Source organism: Barbus barbus (genome assembly GCF_936440315.1).
Source record: "Barbus barbus genome assembly, chromosome: 11".
Classification (NCBI taxonomy): Eukaryota; Metazoa; Chordata; class Actinopteri; order Cypriniformes; family Cyprinidae; genus Barbus; species Barbus barbus.
The window spans coordinates 6,316,150-6,334,888 of record NC_136739.1 but is presented as its reverse complement, the minus strand read 5'-3'; the positions used below and the strand labels follow the sequence as shown (position 1 = coordinate 6,334,888).

General features: G+C 34.1%; 1 protein-coding gene across 1 annotated transcript in view; it reads left to right on the top strand.

Annotated features, from left to right (window-relative positions):
- The first annotated feature begins 2,431 nt into the window (after nucleotides 1-2,431).
- LOC306877180 (ephrin type-A receptor 3-like) overlaps nucleotides 2,432-18,739 on the top strand; it is a 127,364-nt gene continuing 111,056 nt past the window's right edge. The window contains exons 1-2 of the mRNA XM_079428757.1: nucleotides 2,432-2,638; nucleotides 11,750-11,814. Coding sequence (XP_079284883.1) covers nucleotides 2,554-2,638; nucleotides 11,750-11,814 — 150 coding nt within the window. The 5' untranslated portion in view covers nucleotides 2,432-2,553. The remainder of the gene's footprint in view (nucleotides 2,639-11,749; nucleotides 11,815-18,739) is intronic.

Here is an 18,739-nt window from a genome sequence, read left to right as displayed (position 1 = left end):
AAATGATTCAGCTGTGGAAACGTGTCCCTTTAGGTTGCCTGAGCTTTTACTCAGGTTTGATGTTGAGTTTGAGCTAAGACTTCAAGCTCAAGACAGAAAGTCACTGAGAAAATGGCTTTAAATCTTGGGGTTTTATCCTGGCAAGTAATTTGACAAAGCTTCTAGGGAAAAACACTCCATGAAATGACTGAATAGAGCCCAACAACAAAATGAAAAGTGTGTCCTCGGCAGACAGGAGTGGAATTCCCGTACTGCTATTCAACATGATTGTGTGTATTTGTATTTTGTAAGTTTTTCTCTTTAGCTGCAGTGACATATATATTTCAACATCTGCTTTCTCTGTTTATATAAAAGTGGAGAATGTATTAGAAAAGAAAGTATTTAAGTCACATTGGAACTTTAAATCAATACTCAGACTTGATTGCGGTGTCAGAGAGTTGTCCAAAAAAGATTCAAAAGTGCAGCTAAAGAGCAAAAAATGCCTATACTATAAAATGGTTTACATAGTCTGACAGCTTATATCATATCCAGTGTGGAAAAGGGACCAGGGGAAAAATAATGAAATAAAAGTTAACAACAGGAAAAAGTAATATAATTGTCCGCTATCATTGTTCCTGTAATATTCCATTTTCTAATCTGATTTTATTCCTTTTAAAGTATTAAATTGCTCTGAAAAAAATAAATGTAATAAAGTAATTTTTCACCACAAGTAAGAGCAGGCAGGGATTAAATATTATGCGGCTGTTTCAGATGTGGAAAAAAAAATGGTATGCTTGTAAAAACGTTCAATCAGACACTAAGATTTTAATAGATTGTGATGTTAGAGTGAATTTTGTATTCTTTGTTTAAGACTCAGTTTGTCTATGAAAACATTAAATTGTTACAAACAAAAGCAATATATTTCACAGCTGAAATGTGTTACATTGACATTGAGATGCTCTAATTCTTTCGTGTCTTAGGCATGCTTAATGATGTCCAAAGGCATATCAGTGTTTTTTATTGTTTTGTTTTTTTTTGTAAAAAGCTGACTATTGCTATTTTAAAAATAGCAAGAACTAGCAACTGTAGAGCTGTTCTTTTTTTGTATAATAATTTATTTTTAAGGCTTTTAATGAAAATAAACATAATGTCTTCACTATTTAATTATGTTACCATGATTTACTGTGGAACATTAACTTAAAGTTTACTTAAAGTGACTTTTTGTTAAATTAAAAAAAAAATAAAAAATAAATAACATTAATAAAAAAGTAACAAAAAAAATATGTGTATCTAAGTGAAAAGTGTTTTAAAAATAACTTTTTTATTTTTAATGAATATATTGACCTCTAATATATATATATAAAAAAAAAAACATATTGCAATAGTTATGGCTCCATTTTACAGGTTGAATAAATGAAAAATCCCTCCAATCCACTTTATTCATCTCCTGTGAGTGTTTTTTATTGAAGCTTAAGTGATGTTTACTTCCTTTCTAAGTGTCTCTTGAAAGTTGTTCCAGTCGGTTTATGAATGTTGTCTGTCCCAGGCTAGATCAGCCCCTACAGGCCGGCTCTCCACCCAACAGCTGCTTAGACTGGTTTTAAAGGCCTAATATGAAAGCATGCAGCCTACGTACAGAAAAATGAATATTAATGCAGTCAATGTCTGAGAGCTACTTGCTCTTTCTGATGACAGTGCAGTTTTATGAATTAAATGAGAAAATAAAAGATTCCAGGAATTCTACAAATAACAGAGTGAACATTGGGAATATTTTGCATTATTGTCAAGTTAATTAATAATGGTTTCATCGTTGTGGTATAAAAGCATATTTGTGCCCATCCATTTATCTTATAGCTGGTCAAATCTATGCTCGATGTTGTTCTCCTTCTTTCCTTCTTTCTTTTTCTTTTTTATAACACTTTTTTGTTTTTATAATGTCAATTTTAGTGTGAAGTTTGTTTGTTTTTTACTGCATAACACAAAGTGTGTTTGCAACTAGCTCACCAAAATAGCTTCAGTTTACTGTATGTTATTAGTATTACTTAGTTCTTATATGCTGGACAGTGTAAGTTTAACCGTAACATTTATTTGCCTAAACAAAACCATGTGTTTATTCTTCCAGCTGTAGCTCAGGCTTTCTTGATGTGACATGTGTAGAGCTTGTATTTTTTTTTTTAGGCAAAGGAAGTACATAAATCCGCTATGTGACATATAGTATGGAATTTGATGAGCTGCCTCATCATGTGTTTTTGTCCTTCCTTCAATTTCCAAGAGATGACATGACCTCTGTTGAACCTGGCGGTCTAATAAACGGCGCTGTCTGGTGTGTAGGACCCAGCGAAAAAAGGGAAGCTCCCGGTGAGGACTGAGAGAGAGAGTGGGAGAGAGAGAGAGAGAGAGAGAGAGAGAGAGAGAGAGAGAGAGAGAGAGAGAGAGACTCCTCCTCGTCTCCGGTGTCAAACTTGACATCAGCCTCTGAGCCGAGAATGGTAACTTGTGTCGGAACAGAAGCCCTCACATGAGTGGCATGCTTCATGGAGTTATGTACCTTGATTTGCCCCTTCAACTGCTATCATGGATTGCAAACCCTTAATACTTTTCCTTTTTCTCTTTACGTTTATTTCCAGCGCAGAATTCATTATTCATCCGTCCAATGAAGGTAAGATAACGTCTGGAGTGCGAGACATATTCTACCTCATCTCTGCTTCTACTGTAGCGTGTGATAGACTCTGTCTTTAAAATACTGCCAACTGACTTGCGCTGGACCAGACAGGGTTTTTTATTCTGCTCGGCTTTGACAGGGGAAATGTCATCGTAGTGGATAGTTACCTTATTTACCTCCGAAGCTCATCCAATAAGCCGCGGCGGATCCGATCATATTGATTAAACGCTCGCTCGTTCACTTTATGTCAGAGCTGCTGCTCCAAATGAACCGAATCAATAATATCGCAGTTCTGCGTGAGACGCATTGAATCGCTTGCGCGGGAAATATATAGAAAGATGCCGCTGCAAATTCAACTTTTAGTGCTGTTTATTATTGTTTGTTAGGGTTACTTGAGCTGCGTGATAAAAACATGTTTTGAAGCGATCGATCGGTTGGGAAAGCACGACCGCGCAACGACTGAGCGCGTAATCGAGTCCGAAAATCAATTGAGCTTAGGCTACCGCGTAATGTTAAAATAGGCTATAAAGGCTCTTTGTGCATTTGATGTATTTTTAATTTCTTCATAATTAAGAAATTGCTTAAATTATTGTGTGGTTATCTTGTATGGAGTCTAGCTATAAGACATATTTACATGTGCTGTAAGTTTGTGCGCCCAGTTTATTCAGTTGCACTGCGCTTTTGTTGTAATACGTGAAATACTTCAACTTATTGGATACACTTTGCTTCAAATGCGCCCTTTGGGTAAGCAAATATTTAGGCTGCAATTGGGTGTCTGTCACATATTAAAATAACCAATATTCTTCTTTATTTTTTAATTTATTTTAACTTAAAGCACACGTTGATATTAACGTAAAGCGTAAACATAGAAGTGTTTATATTTACTGTTATAAGCTGGTTGATTTTATGAATATTACTCCAAAATAATAGGATACATTAGAGTCTATTGATGCCGACGTTGTTCCAGTTATCTCAGTTGTCTAATGCCAATCACACGATTAGTTCTTAACTTAAATATATTTGCACATGTGTTGACATCTTATTTTACATTTTCAATCACATATGAGCTATTGGACAATCTGTACAACTACAGGACAGGCCTACAAACTGATGCAATTTCAAATAAAGTGATGCATCAATAACTTAAAATCCTAAGCATATCAACCTTTAAAGCCAGCAAAGTTAGGTACAGACGCACTCTCTATTATTTATTGATTTATTTTTTTATTTAGTTGTTATTTCTAGGACACTGTATTTGTACTTTGACATCTAAACGTCCTTTGTGAGGCACTTTAAAAAGCGGCGGGGTCGAGTTGTAGATGTAGGCCTAAATAATGGGTGTATTTTATTTCTTTTTACATTTGCTTTATATGAGTGTTCACCCAGTATTTATGCATCTTATGAATATCCCTAACTGTTTCGTTCACAGTGATTAGCATTGTTTGACCAGTTCAGAGCTGTAAAGTATTTTTCTATAGTCGCTCGGGGGGGCAAAAGAGACGTGAGACTTTCTGTCTATTATAGCCCATAGAAGTTGCCGTCAGTATTGTCACATATTCGATATATAGACCTGTTTATTAGCATTTCCAAAACTTCAGGAGCTCTTGACTATAATTGGCCTAATTAGAGAAAAAAAGAGAAAGAGACATTCGTTAGCTACGATTATGAAGCGATACAGAAGATGGAAAGATTCGTTTAGTGGTGTGAATTTATGTTCGAAATGAAACATATTCAGGTCAATTTGCTATTATTGGTTAACAATTGGTATTTTTGTATCAGAGTGTAGAATGATCTTTGTAGAAAGATAAGATGTGTTTATATCTTTCTGATGTTTCATGACGTTTAGCTGTTTGTTCTGAGGAACAGAGCGGCTTTTCTCTCTTATTGTGATTTATGGGCTGTAAATTACCTTTTGCTGAAAAAGTATGTAATGGGACGTGTTTTTCACCAGAGAGTGTCAGTATAGAGCCGCAGCTATTGATATCATTTGGAGCAAAGTGCTTTTTTACAGCTTCAGTCGACTAATCAGCTCAGCTGTGGTGTTTATAATATCCTAACATGATCTGAATTAATACAAATATTAGGTTTATTTTTTATTAGCTAACTAAAGCCAGTTGATGACCTCTAGGTAATCTCGGCTCACCTCCCGAAATGCACGCATTGACGCATTGTCTGCCTCGATTGAATTATGATTTGATTTAAAAAGTAGCTTAGTTCAACTATACATTTCATGTTCATATTAACCCCCTTTCTTAGAATAATACATGTAAACAACGAGCATTAATTCAGAAAAAATAAAATAAAATAATGAGACTCATAAATCCTTTTAGACTCTATGTAACTATATAGCCTAGGCTATCCATGCGAATTAGCGACAGATTGCCCCCCTTTTTCAGAAAATAAACTCTAGTGGAGATTGAAACTTCCTCGTCTTTATTTCTGTGTTTATTTATTTAATTTTAATAATATTTCATCTCATAACTTTCCTTGGTTAACAAATCCCATGGAACTTGATCTGACACCAATGACTTTTCAGGGCTGAAACGGGCCGATTTACTACATGGGCCGTGCACTTTAAACCTTAACATCAAGTCGTAAAATAGGAATAATAATAATCAAAACTTTAAAGTAAAGTCTTTATTGCGTGTAAGAATTTGAATAACCAAATCCGTGTTTCGCGCACCTCATTGCGACCTCATTCGTGTCGTTCACCGTGTGTGTGTACAAATGTGTGTGTAAAGATAGGGGATAAAATATATGTAACACGTTACTATATCAGTTTAATTTAATTGAGCAAAATTAAGTATTGAACTACATTTTAAAAGCTACAACTGGCGGGATTTTTCTTTTCTTTTTTTAAACGATTAGAAATTTTGGGAACAAGTACTGAAAACTCTAATTAACTATAGCCTGCAACATCTATAAACAACATCTAGGGCCTACTTATAATAATAATAATAATAATATAAATTAATAAATATTGACTGGCCAGTTGACCTTTGTAATTTAAGTATGTATTTTCTGAATATCCAAGCAGCACAGTAATAGGCTAAAAATATTCTTGACTATTTTTACTGCATTTATCCTATAGGCTGTGTCTGAAAACAACAAAGTAACTTGAGGCCTACTTTGCTGTCCTGTAGATGCACACATCATGAAATCTCACTTTTCTTTCTTTTTTCTTTTTTTTTTCTCACAACAAAGTCTTGTTTATCTTTTCTCTCTCTCTCTCTCTCTCTCTCTCTCTCTTGGGTAATTTATTATTTTTCAAATTTTTGAAATACAAATTATGTTCTGTTGAGACTGCTACTTGTAAATAGGATTTTTTCTCATACTTAAAATATACAAATTAAACTTCACTGGTTTAAAGTTTATTTAATAAACAGTGACAATTTTCTTAATTAGTAGCAGTGGGTTTAATGCCATTATATTTTATTTTTTTAATAAACAACACATGGCAGGGAAAAATAAAACGGAATTGATATCTTCTTTTTTTGGATCTGGGCACACTGCCTAGTGAAACATACTTCTGTTTAAAGAAGCAAATTAATTTCTCTGCCATTTAGTTTGGTCTATGTGAGTCACGTTTGTGGTGGGTAAACTTTTGGGAGCAGTCTAGTGTAATGCATATCGCCTATCCTGTCGTCCGTATAGGCTACTCACGACAGACAGTTTTCCGAGCATGTGGGATTACAGCAAACAGTTGACCACATCCTTACACGCCGATTTCAACTAAAACAACACTGAAATATCTCAGGAAATCTTCCCAAAGCCCATCAGCATCAGCTCCAGAATAGAGCATCTGCCAAAAACATAAATACAGACATAAACGAATCATACAACACAACTACGTTCCTAAGGTTTCCATTTTCTAACTTGTGGCCAAGATGGCGCAGTACGCAAGCCACAGCGCTCCTCTCCCTTAGACTACATGATGGCAGCACGACATGGTGTGGTGTGATGTCACGGTGCACTAGTTTCCAGACGGGACGGCTGATGTGTTTTAGACGTTTGGAAATTTGCTTACATGCACAAATGTATCCAATGCATACCGTATCATCAATATAACCGTAACATGTGTGGTTGTGCTGATGGGTGGATTTTGGATGGAGATGGTGGGCAGAAAAGCTGCAAGCATTTGGAGGGGGCAGAGGCAGACACCCTGAGACTCAACTGAATTATTCATGGCGTAGAGGTTAATACTTCATTGCCATCGTGCCACTATGGGCGGACGATTCGATCAAACTGCAGGACCTGCAATTTGCTATTGTTTTTCCATTTGAATGTGTTTATTTTTGTTTTTTCGGATTGTTGAGTTGGGGAATTAGTAAACTGAGAGCGCCAAATCCTGACAGCTCTTCAATCTAAAACCCAAAATGCGGTTTGACTTGGAAGGAAGCCATAAATCATAAGACTTACAAGTACTGACCTCTTGGTTTTGGGCTCCGTGGCGACCCTTGGTGAAGGTAGACCAGCTGCAGGGGAGGATCTAGTGCGGGTGAGAAAAGGGATCATTGGAGCAGCAGTGGATATTTTGGACACACATATCGCGGCCTCTTGTTCTCACTCGAAAATCCTTTGAAAATAATCCGTCATGTGTCTTATACAGTCAGATTTTAATAAAGCCAGGCATCAGTTCCTCTGCTCTCTGAGGACTCGGCGATTTTGAGGTGTTCGGACACCTGACTTTCATTTTAATTCAATAACAGATTTAATTAACTACCTGAGAGGTGAAGAGGACGGTGAGGAGAGAAGGCAGTGTGCCATTTACGGGCCATATGGTTCTCTTAAACCCATACAAATCTCATTCAGATCATAATCGACAGCCGTGATCGCAGATATGTGTAACGTTAGTGGCTATTTTCTGCGAGTGCTGTATGCTATTCGCCTGAAACACAGTGAGATCTTAAGAATTATGTGACAAGGCAGTTGTAAAAGGGCGATTTGAAACACACTACATTTTTTTCACAAACAAGCTGTTGGAGCGATGATACTTATTCAGCATGTGGGTTGTTTCCACATAGCATCCACTTTTCTTTTAAGATAATTTTTAATTAAAAATAATTTAATTTAATTTTATTATTTATTTTATTTTCACTAGTTAATTTTATATGGTCCTGCATTGATTAATTATTTTTTAGAAGTATCAGTGATATTCAGTGTAGTCTGTAAATACAATGTAATAAAAGCTGCTATTATATTATATTATTTATTTATTTATTGTTTGTGTCTTAAAATGTTGCTTAAATTAATTTTCACAACAGGACATTTCAACGCACCTATACTATTTCCAAATACCCATAATATAATATAAAAGTGAAATTATGATGCCTTTGTCATTAAATACCATAAGTAAAGATATGCATTTAAATTCATAGGCATCATAATTTCACTTTTATATTGTATTATGAGTAACTGACATTAAATACTGTAAGTATAGATATCCGTTTAAATTCTGTTACCCATAATATGATATAAAAGTGAAATTGTAACACATTTGAATTTGAGTGCATATAAATACTTACAGTATTTAATTTCAGTTACTCATAATACGATATAAAAGTGAAATTATGATGCATTTAAATTTAAATGCATTTCTATACTTACAGTATTTAATGTCAGTTACTAATAATACTATATGAAAGTGAAATTACAATACGTTTGAATTTAAGTGGATCTTTTTATTTCACGGTTGAAAGGTAAAGGTAATGGGACAGTTTTAATACCGATTTTTTTTGTCTTTGTTAAATTCAGTATTATGATCCCTATATAAATATATGTGTGTTACTATTACTGTTGGAACTTGTACATGTTTATTTTACCGTAGATTTGTAGTAATTTGTGTGTTGTAAAGGAAAATGTGAACGAAATTACAGTTGCCTCATACTGAAAGTTGCTTCAGATAAATAAGTAATTTATCATTAGTCATGTAACCATTACATTTCACATTGAGCTGTTATAGTTTGTGAATGAAACATTACCATTGTCTCTTTTTCACCACTGTTAATGTGTGTGATCAATGTGCCATGTGCTGATGGAAGGAAAACAATAGCTAGTAGTGCAGGGATGATACATTAGAGAGACAGAAAGCCCTTGGCGGCCTGTGGTTGGAATCCTAGATTATTGTCTCGCTCCTGTATTGATTTAACTATTTGGTCTGGTGTGGTTGGTTGGATGAGATGGCCGTTAGATCAGCTGTTCATAATTAGCTCTCTGTTTTGTGCTTGATGCTACATTTTTGGTGGAGAGGGTGGGAATTACGTTGGCTGTGATTTGCTTCTCTTACAGCTGCAGAATACGCCTCACCCATGTAGCTTTCTAATTTTATGGTCTCAAATTTCCCTGCTCGGCTCAATTTGAGATGCGGGCTCGGCTCATTGAGAAATTTAAATTGGAACCAACGGAGCTGGATGTGAGCTGCCATTATCTGACATAAGCAGATAGCTTTATAATAGTTAATAGGGATCATCTATAGTATGAGAACAGCCAGCTGTTTGGCTAGCGCTCAGGTGTGCTGCCGTTTTCTGCTGGAATTTGATAATGAGGTCTGTAACAGACTGATATTTAGACTAGAAGTCAAAATGATGGATGCACCTGACTGAATTTATACTTCTCGTGATCTTAAAATATTTTCATCTACTGAAAAAAAGAAAGAAAAAAAATTAAGTTTAATTTAAATAAAGAAAAATAAAGGTTTGTATTTCCTTTACAAACCTAAATTTAATTTAATTTTATTTTATTTTATTTTATTTTATTTATGTAATGAATAGTAAAAAGTAAAAGTGCCCCATTGTATAATATTCTGTACAAAATTATTCATAACAACTAAGCAAGTTAAAAAAGTGCAAAAATTAAATATTGAAAATAAAACTAATATTAAACAGATTATTTTGGCTCAATCTTCAAATTGTTCCCATCAACATTGCATTGCATTAAAATCTGCTTCCTTGTCCAAATTTTGGATTATTATTTGGAAATTTAATTTAATTTAATTTAATTTAATTTAATTTAATTTAATTTAATTTAATTTAATTTAATTTAATTTAATTTAATTTAATTTAATTTAATTGTATTTAATTGTATTTAATTGTATTTAATTGTATTTATTTAAATTTAATAAGTGATTCAGTAATAATGATTTATAATAATAATATAATATTATAATAATTATTAATAAAGCAAAAAAAAATCATAGAAGTAAGCAATGAAAATAGGAAATAGGAGATATTTAAAAAAAAAATTGGTCACTAAAATGTTGCATTTGCCCAGTGTTGTTGTTGTTGTTATTATTATTATTATTGTTATTATTATTAAAAATTGTTATTTTAACATTTCAATAACTTTACTATTGTTCTAAAATCTGCAAAACAATAAATGAGTCAATAATAATAAATATTGAAGAATGAGCAAGTGTGTCCAAATTTCTGTCTGGTACTAGGAACAAATTTCTTACGTTTAGAAGGTGTATCGGCCCCGACTTTGACATCATGTCACGCTTTGTGATAAGAAAATAAATACTGGCAATAAAGTATATGTTTCTAGGCTCTTTAAGAAAAGAAAGGTTTATGCCATCCATGTTCCATATGCCCATTTGTGGTTTGGCTGGATGTTTTCTGGCCGTCGCTGTAGGGAGAATGAGTGACACAGCTATTAGTAGGGGCCATAGACGCCATGCTGAGTGGCCCACATGTCAGCTGGGATTATGCGTTTACTGTACGCCGACGGAGGCTTTTGTTCTCTCTCTTTGTGCCTGTAGAAGCCTTGCTCAATCAAACAGGAGTCGTTGTTATGAGAGCAGGAGACACTGAGATGTCAAGAGCTTGTCACGACCTTCCCCGCTGTAGCACGCCATGCAGCCAGCCAGACATTTTTAATAATGCAGTAATATTTCCTTGCTCTCATCTTCCATTGTTTTAGTTTTCATTTCCCTTTGTTGTTTTTGTTTGTTTTTTATGTTTACTTAATTTTAGTTGATTGGATTGGACAAGGATTTGATATTGTGTTTAATAAAAATGAAAATTTCAACACAAACAGAAATAAATATTGAATACAAAGGCAGATACAGATTAAACAGTGTGCGAGTTAAATAAAACAAATATATATATTGCATAAATTAGAAAAACATTAATAAGCAAAATATGAATAGGAAATAAAGAATGTGTCCTATAAATATGAAATGTGGTGAAAAAATAATATTATATATCTTCAAATAAATAACTATATATATATATATATATTTTTTTTTTTTTTTTTTTTTTTTTCGACTAAAGTAATATGTTATGCGTAGTCTTTCATCACATTAATTGGATTCATCATATGTATATCATGTAGTAATTTTTGTATAAATATTCAATAATGAATATTTAGAAAGTGAGGAAGTGAAATAAAAATTACTTGTTTTGGAACAATATGTATTGTGAGAAAAAGGAAATTTTATCAAGAAATAAAAGTTTAGTAATTGAATTAACTAAAGCTGTTATACCAATACAGCATTTTGCTTTGTTTTGAGGAGACGTAGTTACCTGTTACATGTACGTTTGTAGATATAACAGTAAATAATGCAATAATTTGTAACTAACCCTAAACCAAACCCTAACCTTAATCTTGTTACTCAGTATTTATATTTGTAATTACACAGTAACAACATCATCTTAAATGCGGGTTAAATGTTTTAAAAAAACAATCATGTTTTAGCTATAATCTTTATCAACACATCACTTTAATATATTGAATCCTTTCAGATGGTGCTTGTCAGATAAAATAAACCATTTGTGATTTGTTCACCTCGTTAAAGATGCCTATCAGTGAAATAATACTCTCAAACACACAAGATCAGCGATGGGCCAGACGTTAAAGATCCCGTCGTGCACGGGGTAATGAGGGTATTTTTTCTCCTGCCAGTTAAAGCTTGTGTGGCTAACTGAAAAATACTCGTTTGAAGGATGAGTTCATTGACTCCATTGTTTGTTTAATTGGATTGTGGCATAAAGCAGTGCAGCTGAGTAAATACTTTGTTGATGGGGACGCTGCACACTGAGAGTGGGTGAAACCGGATCTAAAAAGGACTAACTGCTTATTTGTTTCTCTACCCTTCTCTCTTTTCTACAGTTAACCTGTTGGACTCCAAAGCAAGCCAAGGGGAGCTGGGTTGGATATCATCCCCATCCCATGGGGTGAGTGCTGCAGACCTAATCCATATTTCTTAGAGGAAAAGAAGTGAACAGAGATTTTGTGCTGTGAGGTTGTTGTGGAGCCAAAATGCTGTGTGCAATTTTGGGGGCATTTATTATTTTGAGTTAAGTTTCAAAAACTAGTATTATAATTAAAATAAGGGATTTTGTTTGGATAATTTTACAAAATATTTAGGGGCTTGAGAATAATTGTATATACACTCACAGTAATTAGGGCGATACGGTACTGATACGGTTAGGATTACATTTTAATTTTAAAATACGATATTTTAAATACCGTTTTAAATAGCGGTGAAAATGTAATTCTTACCAGTCTGAAATTATTACATTTATTTAGTGTTTTGTAAAATGGCCTCTTCTACTCACCAAGGCTGCATTTATTTAATCAAAAATACAGTAAAAACAGTAAAATTGTGAAATATTATTACATTAACTGTTTTCTACTTGAATATATTCTAATATGTAATTTACTCCTGTGATAAAAAGCTGATTTTCAGCTTCATTACTCCAGTCTTCGGTGTCACATGATCCTTCAGAAATCATTTTATTATGCTGATTTGCTGAAATATATTTTGTGTTTCCAATTATTTCAGTGTTGGACACTGCAAAGAAACCTGAAAAGAAAGGTGTCACGGTTTCCACAAAATATTAAGCAACAAAACCTCAACATTTATAGTAATAATTGATAATAAATGAGTGTCAAATATTAGAATTATTAACACATTTACATATTTTAGCATATCAGAATGATTTCTGAAGGATCATGTGACACTGAAGACTGGAGTAATGATGCTGAAAATTCAGCTTTATATCACAGTAATAAATTACATTTTAAAATATTTTTTCAGTAGAAAAGGTCTTTTAAATTTAAATAATATTTGATCAATACAGCCTTGGTAAGCATAAGAGATTTCTCTCAAAATCATAATAAAAACAAAAGTATTTCAACCATTTATATTAAAAATACAGACAACATATATTATGATCATTATAAAACAAACTATGAGAACACTAAACCCAAAGGTATGTTTTTCATGTCAGTGCAGAACAAGTCAAGGTACTTTATTTTTGTTGTCAAAACCACAAGGTCGCAACTTCCGATAATAACCATGTTTATTTGTCGAGCTGCACAGGTATTGGTCTCAAGGGTTACTCGGACCAAACCGTTCTTTAAACTTTATTATGTGTTAAAATGACTTGCTGGCAGTTGCTAAAGGTAATCCAGTAATTTGTTCCATATAGCTGCCAAACCCTGTTTCCCCTCGTTCTTTTTTACTGTTGGAACAGTAAACCGTGAAGCTTTCTTTTCTTAGAAGCAAGGGAGAAGAAAAGGGAAGGTAAAGAAAAAAAAAACAAAACAAGAAGCAAAAAAAAAAAAGGTCATTTGAATTTTATATTAAGTGCTTTTTAATGTAGAGAGGGTTTATGGAAAATTGAGTAATTGCACTAATTTGCTAGATTAATTTCTAAACGTTCATATGTTCAACAGAGAAAGCATCATTAATCTTTACAATAGCCATAAAGATGATTTAAAATGAAAAAGGAAATCCCTCGCAGATACGCGCTGAATGCTCTGGGATTTATTAAGTCAGCGTGTAGCCGTTGTCACGATTACAGCGAAGATCAGGTTCTCAAGGTGAATTAACTCTAATTACTCAGGACTTCTCCCTAGTTTGCAGCGATAAGCATTTTGCCCTGAAATCTATGCCCTCAAAAATGATTTCAAATAATGTTCCGCTGCAGCGCTGACACTGATGGATGGGCAGCCCGCCTTCTGCCAGTGTAAGCACAAATCGGCCCGGTTAAAGCAAATTAAGAGCTAAAGCCCATCGGAAGCTCCCTGTGCGGCCGCCCACTCAGATAAGGGCAGTAAATATAAACCAGCCCTGCGCAGACAGCTCTTTAAGGACGCAGCGCTGTTTATTACGGCCTCTCCAAATTGCATCAGGCCTCAGCCTGGGATTCATTACCCAAGGCAGTCGGATTACTCTGTCTGCGTGTGAACCGCTGCGATCTGTTGCGCTGCTCTGAGGACTCGACGCAATTGTTCTTCGAGTTGGTAAAGAACGTGTTTTCTGTGGAGATGCCGATTAGAGCTTGATCGGTGGTTGTAGTTTTGGGGTTTGGAATGCCTCGTTTCTCTAAAGCTGTTTTAGCTCAGGAACAGAACGAGAAGTGCAAATGGATCTTGAACACTGACTTGGCATTGGCATTGTTTTTAATTCCATTTAAGATTTTTGAATGAATAACAGGATTGATCTGTCTCACTGGGAGTATTGGTGGCTGTACTGGATAGCAGGCCAGAAATGTATATATTCTGGGCTGCAAATATTTTTCATTGTTTTAAAATAATTTTCTTTAGTTAGGGTAGCAGAACTAATTTGTGAGGTATGTAGAAATATCTACTCATGCAGTGTAAAATCTTCATTTAGAATTGATTGGTTTGTCTAAAATTATATTTTATGGTAAGAGTAGTCTTATATCGTGTTTATTGGATTCATCATATGTATGTCGTGTAGTTATTGTTGTATAAATATCCAATAGAAATATTTAGGAGAGAGTGAAATAAAAATTGCAAAATATATATTTTTAGGACAAAGTTAACTGTGAAAATGTTTTGGACCAAAATGTATTGTGACAAATGCAACACAAATAATAATAATAAAAAATATATATACATTTTATATTTTATTTATACATTTTAAAATCTCTTCTGGTTTATACATTTCACCTTATCTAACAGCGGGTGGAAAAAAGAGACACTTTATTATAAAGTTAATATTTTTTTCAGAAAATATTAAACCAATTTTGTTGGCTTCAGTACAGTAACAAAATAAATTACAGTTATTTATTTTTGAGTAATATTTCACCTTTTCCTCACACACACAAGCACAGACAGATAGATAGATAGATAGATAGATAGATAGATAGATAGATAGATAGATAGATAGATAGATAGATAGATAGATAGATAGATAGATAGATAGATAGATAGATAGATAGATAGATAGATAGATAGATAGATAGATAGATAGATAGATAGATAGATGGATTAATTAATTGCTAAAATTCTTAATTTTTCTATTTTTATTTGTAATTTGATGAATGCAAAACAATAGATTATTCATAACAACTGAATAAGTCATCTGTGCTGAGTTAAAAATGAAAACTCAAAGCAATAAAACTAATATTAAACAGATTGCTTTGACTCAAACTTCATCAGCATTCCTTAATAACCTACTTCCTAGTCTTATTTTGGTCTCTAAAAATCTGGAGTAGAAGCCAGAAGATCTGCTGCGTCGAGACAAAACAGACAGCAAACACAAAATTTTCATTATGCGTCTCTGAAGTCACACTCTGCCAGCGCCTGCAGCGAAAGACAATATTTCCAACATGATGCTAAAACTCATTTAGTTTTTCCCCCCCCGAAAGGAAACTGTGAAAGGCTTCCAGCTGTACAAAGTGCAAAGAAAACCCCCTCTATAAAGGTGGATTAGCACGTCATATGGCCGCAGTGGGGTGAGCGGGCAGCACACAATGTGTTATGGTTCCTCTGTGGTAAAAGCTGTGATGAAAAGGTATTGACTGATAGGGTACAGTTGTCGCTGGGACCTAGTGCAAGAAATCTTAGATGGTAAAGCACTTGTCATTTCTAGTGTTTCCTGCTGTATTGTGGGAATGGGGAGGGCTCACATATTAACATAAGTCTTTGTCAGTTTTCTTTTTGGAGTGATTTGTGTCTTCAATTTAGTTTGGGAGGTATATTTCTTTGTAATTTAATATGGATGAGTTTATGCCTCTTGAACGGTGTTGGTAAGCTGATTTGAAGCTGTAGCTTCTCAAAATACAAGCTGCACATAAATTAAAGTAATTTAGTAAGCTACACTTAAGTAGTTAGCAGCACAACAACCAATCAACAAGTAGCTATCTACACTAACTCTATGTAGGGTGGCAATGCATTTTTTTAATTACGTCAGAAAATATCTTTCTTTCTTTCTTTCTTTCTTTCTTTCTTTCTTTCTTTCTTTCTTTCTTTCTTTCTTTCTTTCTTTCTTTCTTTCTTTCTTTCTTTCTTTCTTTCACATGTAAAAAAGAAGTGTGCTTAATTGTATTGAATGTGCATTTGTAGTGTTCTATATCTCTTTAAAGTATACTTTAGGAAACTGTACTTGCAGACAATAATAATGAAATAAAAGGTCACTTATTTAGTTTAATTGTAATTTTTATGGTAGTTTGTTATTCAATATTACATTTAAAACGAATATATTTTAAATGTAGTAAATTGCAATGTAATCAATATAAATGTGTAATTACAAATATGTTTAAATACATGACATAAATAGAAATGACATTAATTGTTTAATAATTTACCATAAATGCTTGTCAGTACATTCAGCAGTAAACTTTAACCAAATTTCAAAGTCATTAGAAGTAACACTTAAATATATTTTTTGAAGTCAATTATTTTCATATTGTTTTTAAAGTATGCTGAAGTATATACTTTTTTAACAAGGGATCAGAGTAGTATTTGTTACCCTGGACCACAAAATCAGTCTTAAGTCGCTGGGGTATATTTGTAGCAATAGCCAAAAATACATTATGGGTCAAAATAATCAATTTTTCTTTTATGCCAGAAATCATTAGGATATTAAGTAAAGATAATGTTCCATGAAGATATTTTGTAAATTTCTTACCATAAATATATCAAAGCTTAATTTCTGATTAGTAATATGCATTGCTAAGAACATCATTTGGACAATTTTCTCAGTATTTAGATTTTTTTGCACCCTCAGATTCCAGATTTTCAAATAGTTGTATCTCGGCTAAATATTGTCCATCCTAACAAACCATACATCAATGGAAAGCTTATTTATTCAGCTTTCAGATATAAATACAATTTCTTAAAAAAAACAAAAAAAACATATGACTGGTTTTGTAGTCCAGGGTAATATTTATTAGCTAGCATTTTGCTAGCTTTTTTTTCTTGACCAATTTGTTTACATGAAGTGATTTCAATAAAATGCATCATACTTCCCATCTGTATATGAGAGAACATTTTTCAACAGTGTGCTCGAGCATTAAATCATTTTGTAATACACTTTGATCAAACCCAGTGATCTAGTGTTTTGTCACTGCTACTGGAAAAGCTGCACTTTTTCAAAGCAGCAAAGCTACTGTTATGCTACCAAAAATTGTAATTAGGTCATTTGGGTTGCTATTTTAGTTAGTTGCTCCCCAACAGTGTTACTGAGTCGGTTAAATGAATGTTAACTTAATTTAGATGGTTTCCAAAAGAGAAAAACATTTGCTAGGAATGGATAACAAAAGCTAGCATTAGTTTATCTCTAGTTAAACTGTGTAACTTTTATTCCACTCAAGCTTTGAACAAAGTGTATTTGCAGTGGTATCGAGCCCTCCGAGCACAATTTTCTGAGCTCAGTCAGAGCTTTGTTTGTGTCAATTAGTACAAATGTGTAGTTGACAGCGAGCAGCCATCTCCTCCAGATACTCATTTCCTTTGCTAGATCTCCTGTGTACACATAAGTGTGTCTTTTCCTCCATGCCCTCTCTGTAATCCCGGCGTTCAGATTCTAATGGAGTCTTCCCGAACAGAATCCGCTCTAATTTTGTCCGTCATAATGAAGAGAGCGAGATTTGATAGAGAAACCGTGTGCACCTATTCAGGAAATGTGCATGCGATGCCAGCGAAAGCCAGCAGTATATGTCAGTCTCCGCTAACTAATGCAATTCCATTGTAATACGACCGAGAGGAGGATTATAATTTTATTACATATCTGTCTGAAACATAAGCTCTGCTCCACTTTGTCCACAAGTGCCAGGGAATCTATTAGTTTAAAGTACCAGTTGGCCTGTGTGCACACAGAGTGTACACAGGGGGGAGTTGGGCCGCAGCCCTGCCAAATGTACCAACTGCTGATTTCCTCGTTTCTCTGCTGCTTTCCTTGCTGGAGGGGGATTATTATTGTAAAGTGATATTCAGAGAAACCTAAAGTCATCTTCGGTCTGCCCGTCGAGTGTAAAGTTGCAAAGCGCAGGCCTGACGTCTCCCGCTGTGGAGAAGGAAATACAGTCCAATCGCTCTTAGAGAAATCAATGCAGCCTTTAGAAGCTGCTGTCCGTAAAAGAGATATCCAGACAGGGCTTTTACAGTTTTTCCCTCTCTATAACAGGGTGGTATGTGTTATAAAGCAAAGTTATTTGAAAGAGATTGGCTTGGTCTATGTTGATGTCATTCATGGCAGCAGACAGTCCATGTAATACACTATTCTCAAGTGTGTGTGATTTACACATCGTATATGACGTTTCATTTATTTTGGCAGCCGTGGTTTCAGTACAGTCATTCTCTATCCAGTTTGATAATGTGGTACAGCCCAGGCACCTGGACTTCATTTGAAGCATCGGCTATGCTGGTGAACGCAAGTAAATAACTCACAAAATGCAGCTGAGACAAATGACCGGCTGAAATCTCCACTGATTTATTTCAATTTGCATCATATTTGTTCACTTCGCAAGTTCATAAATACAATATCAGATGCAGATTTCATTGTTCTGTAATCATAACACCTTATTTAGATCCTGCTTTATCGCAGATTTACGCAGAATCGGGAAACATGTTATTCATAAAATACTGTACTACCTTTTGCTTGTTCATTTATTAAATGGTTTGGCTAATTTAATAATGCTTTCAGCTAGCAGTTTAAGTGCATTGTTCTCAGCTCCATTCGACACATTTTGTCATGTTTAAATCCATTCTGCAGAATTCCAATTATTTTCTCTTAATCAGCTTAAAATGTGAAGAAGAAGAAAAAAAAAAAAACGATTTGGACTGGAATAGCTATCGCTTAACTGTTGGTGAGCCAGCTGAAAAAGAGGTCAAGTTAAAACT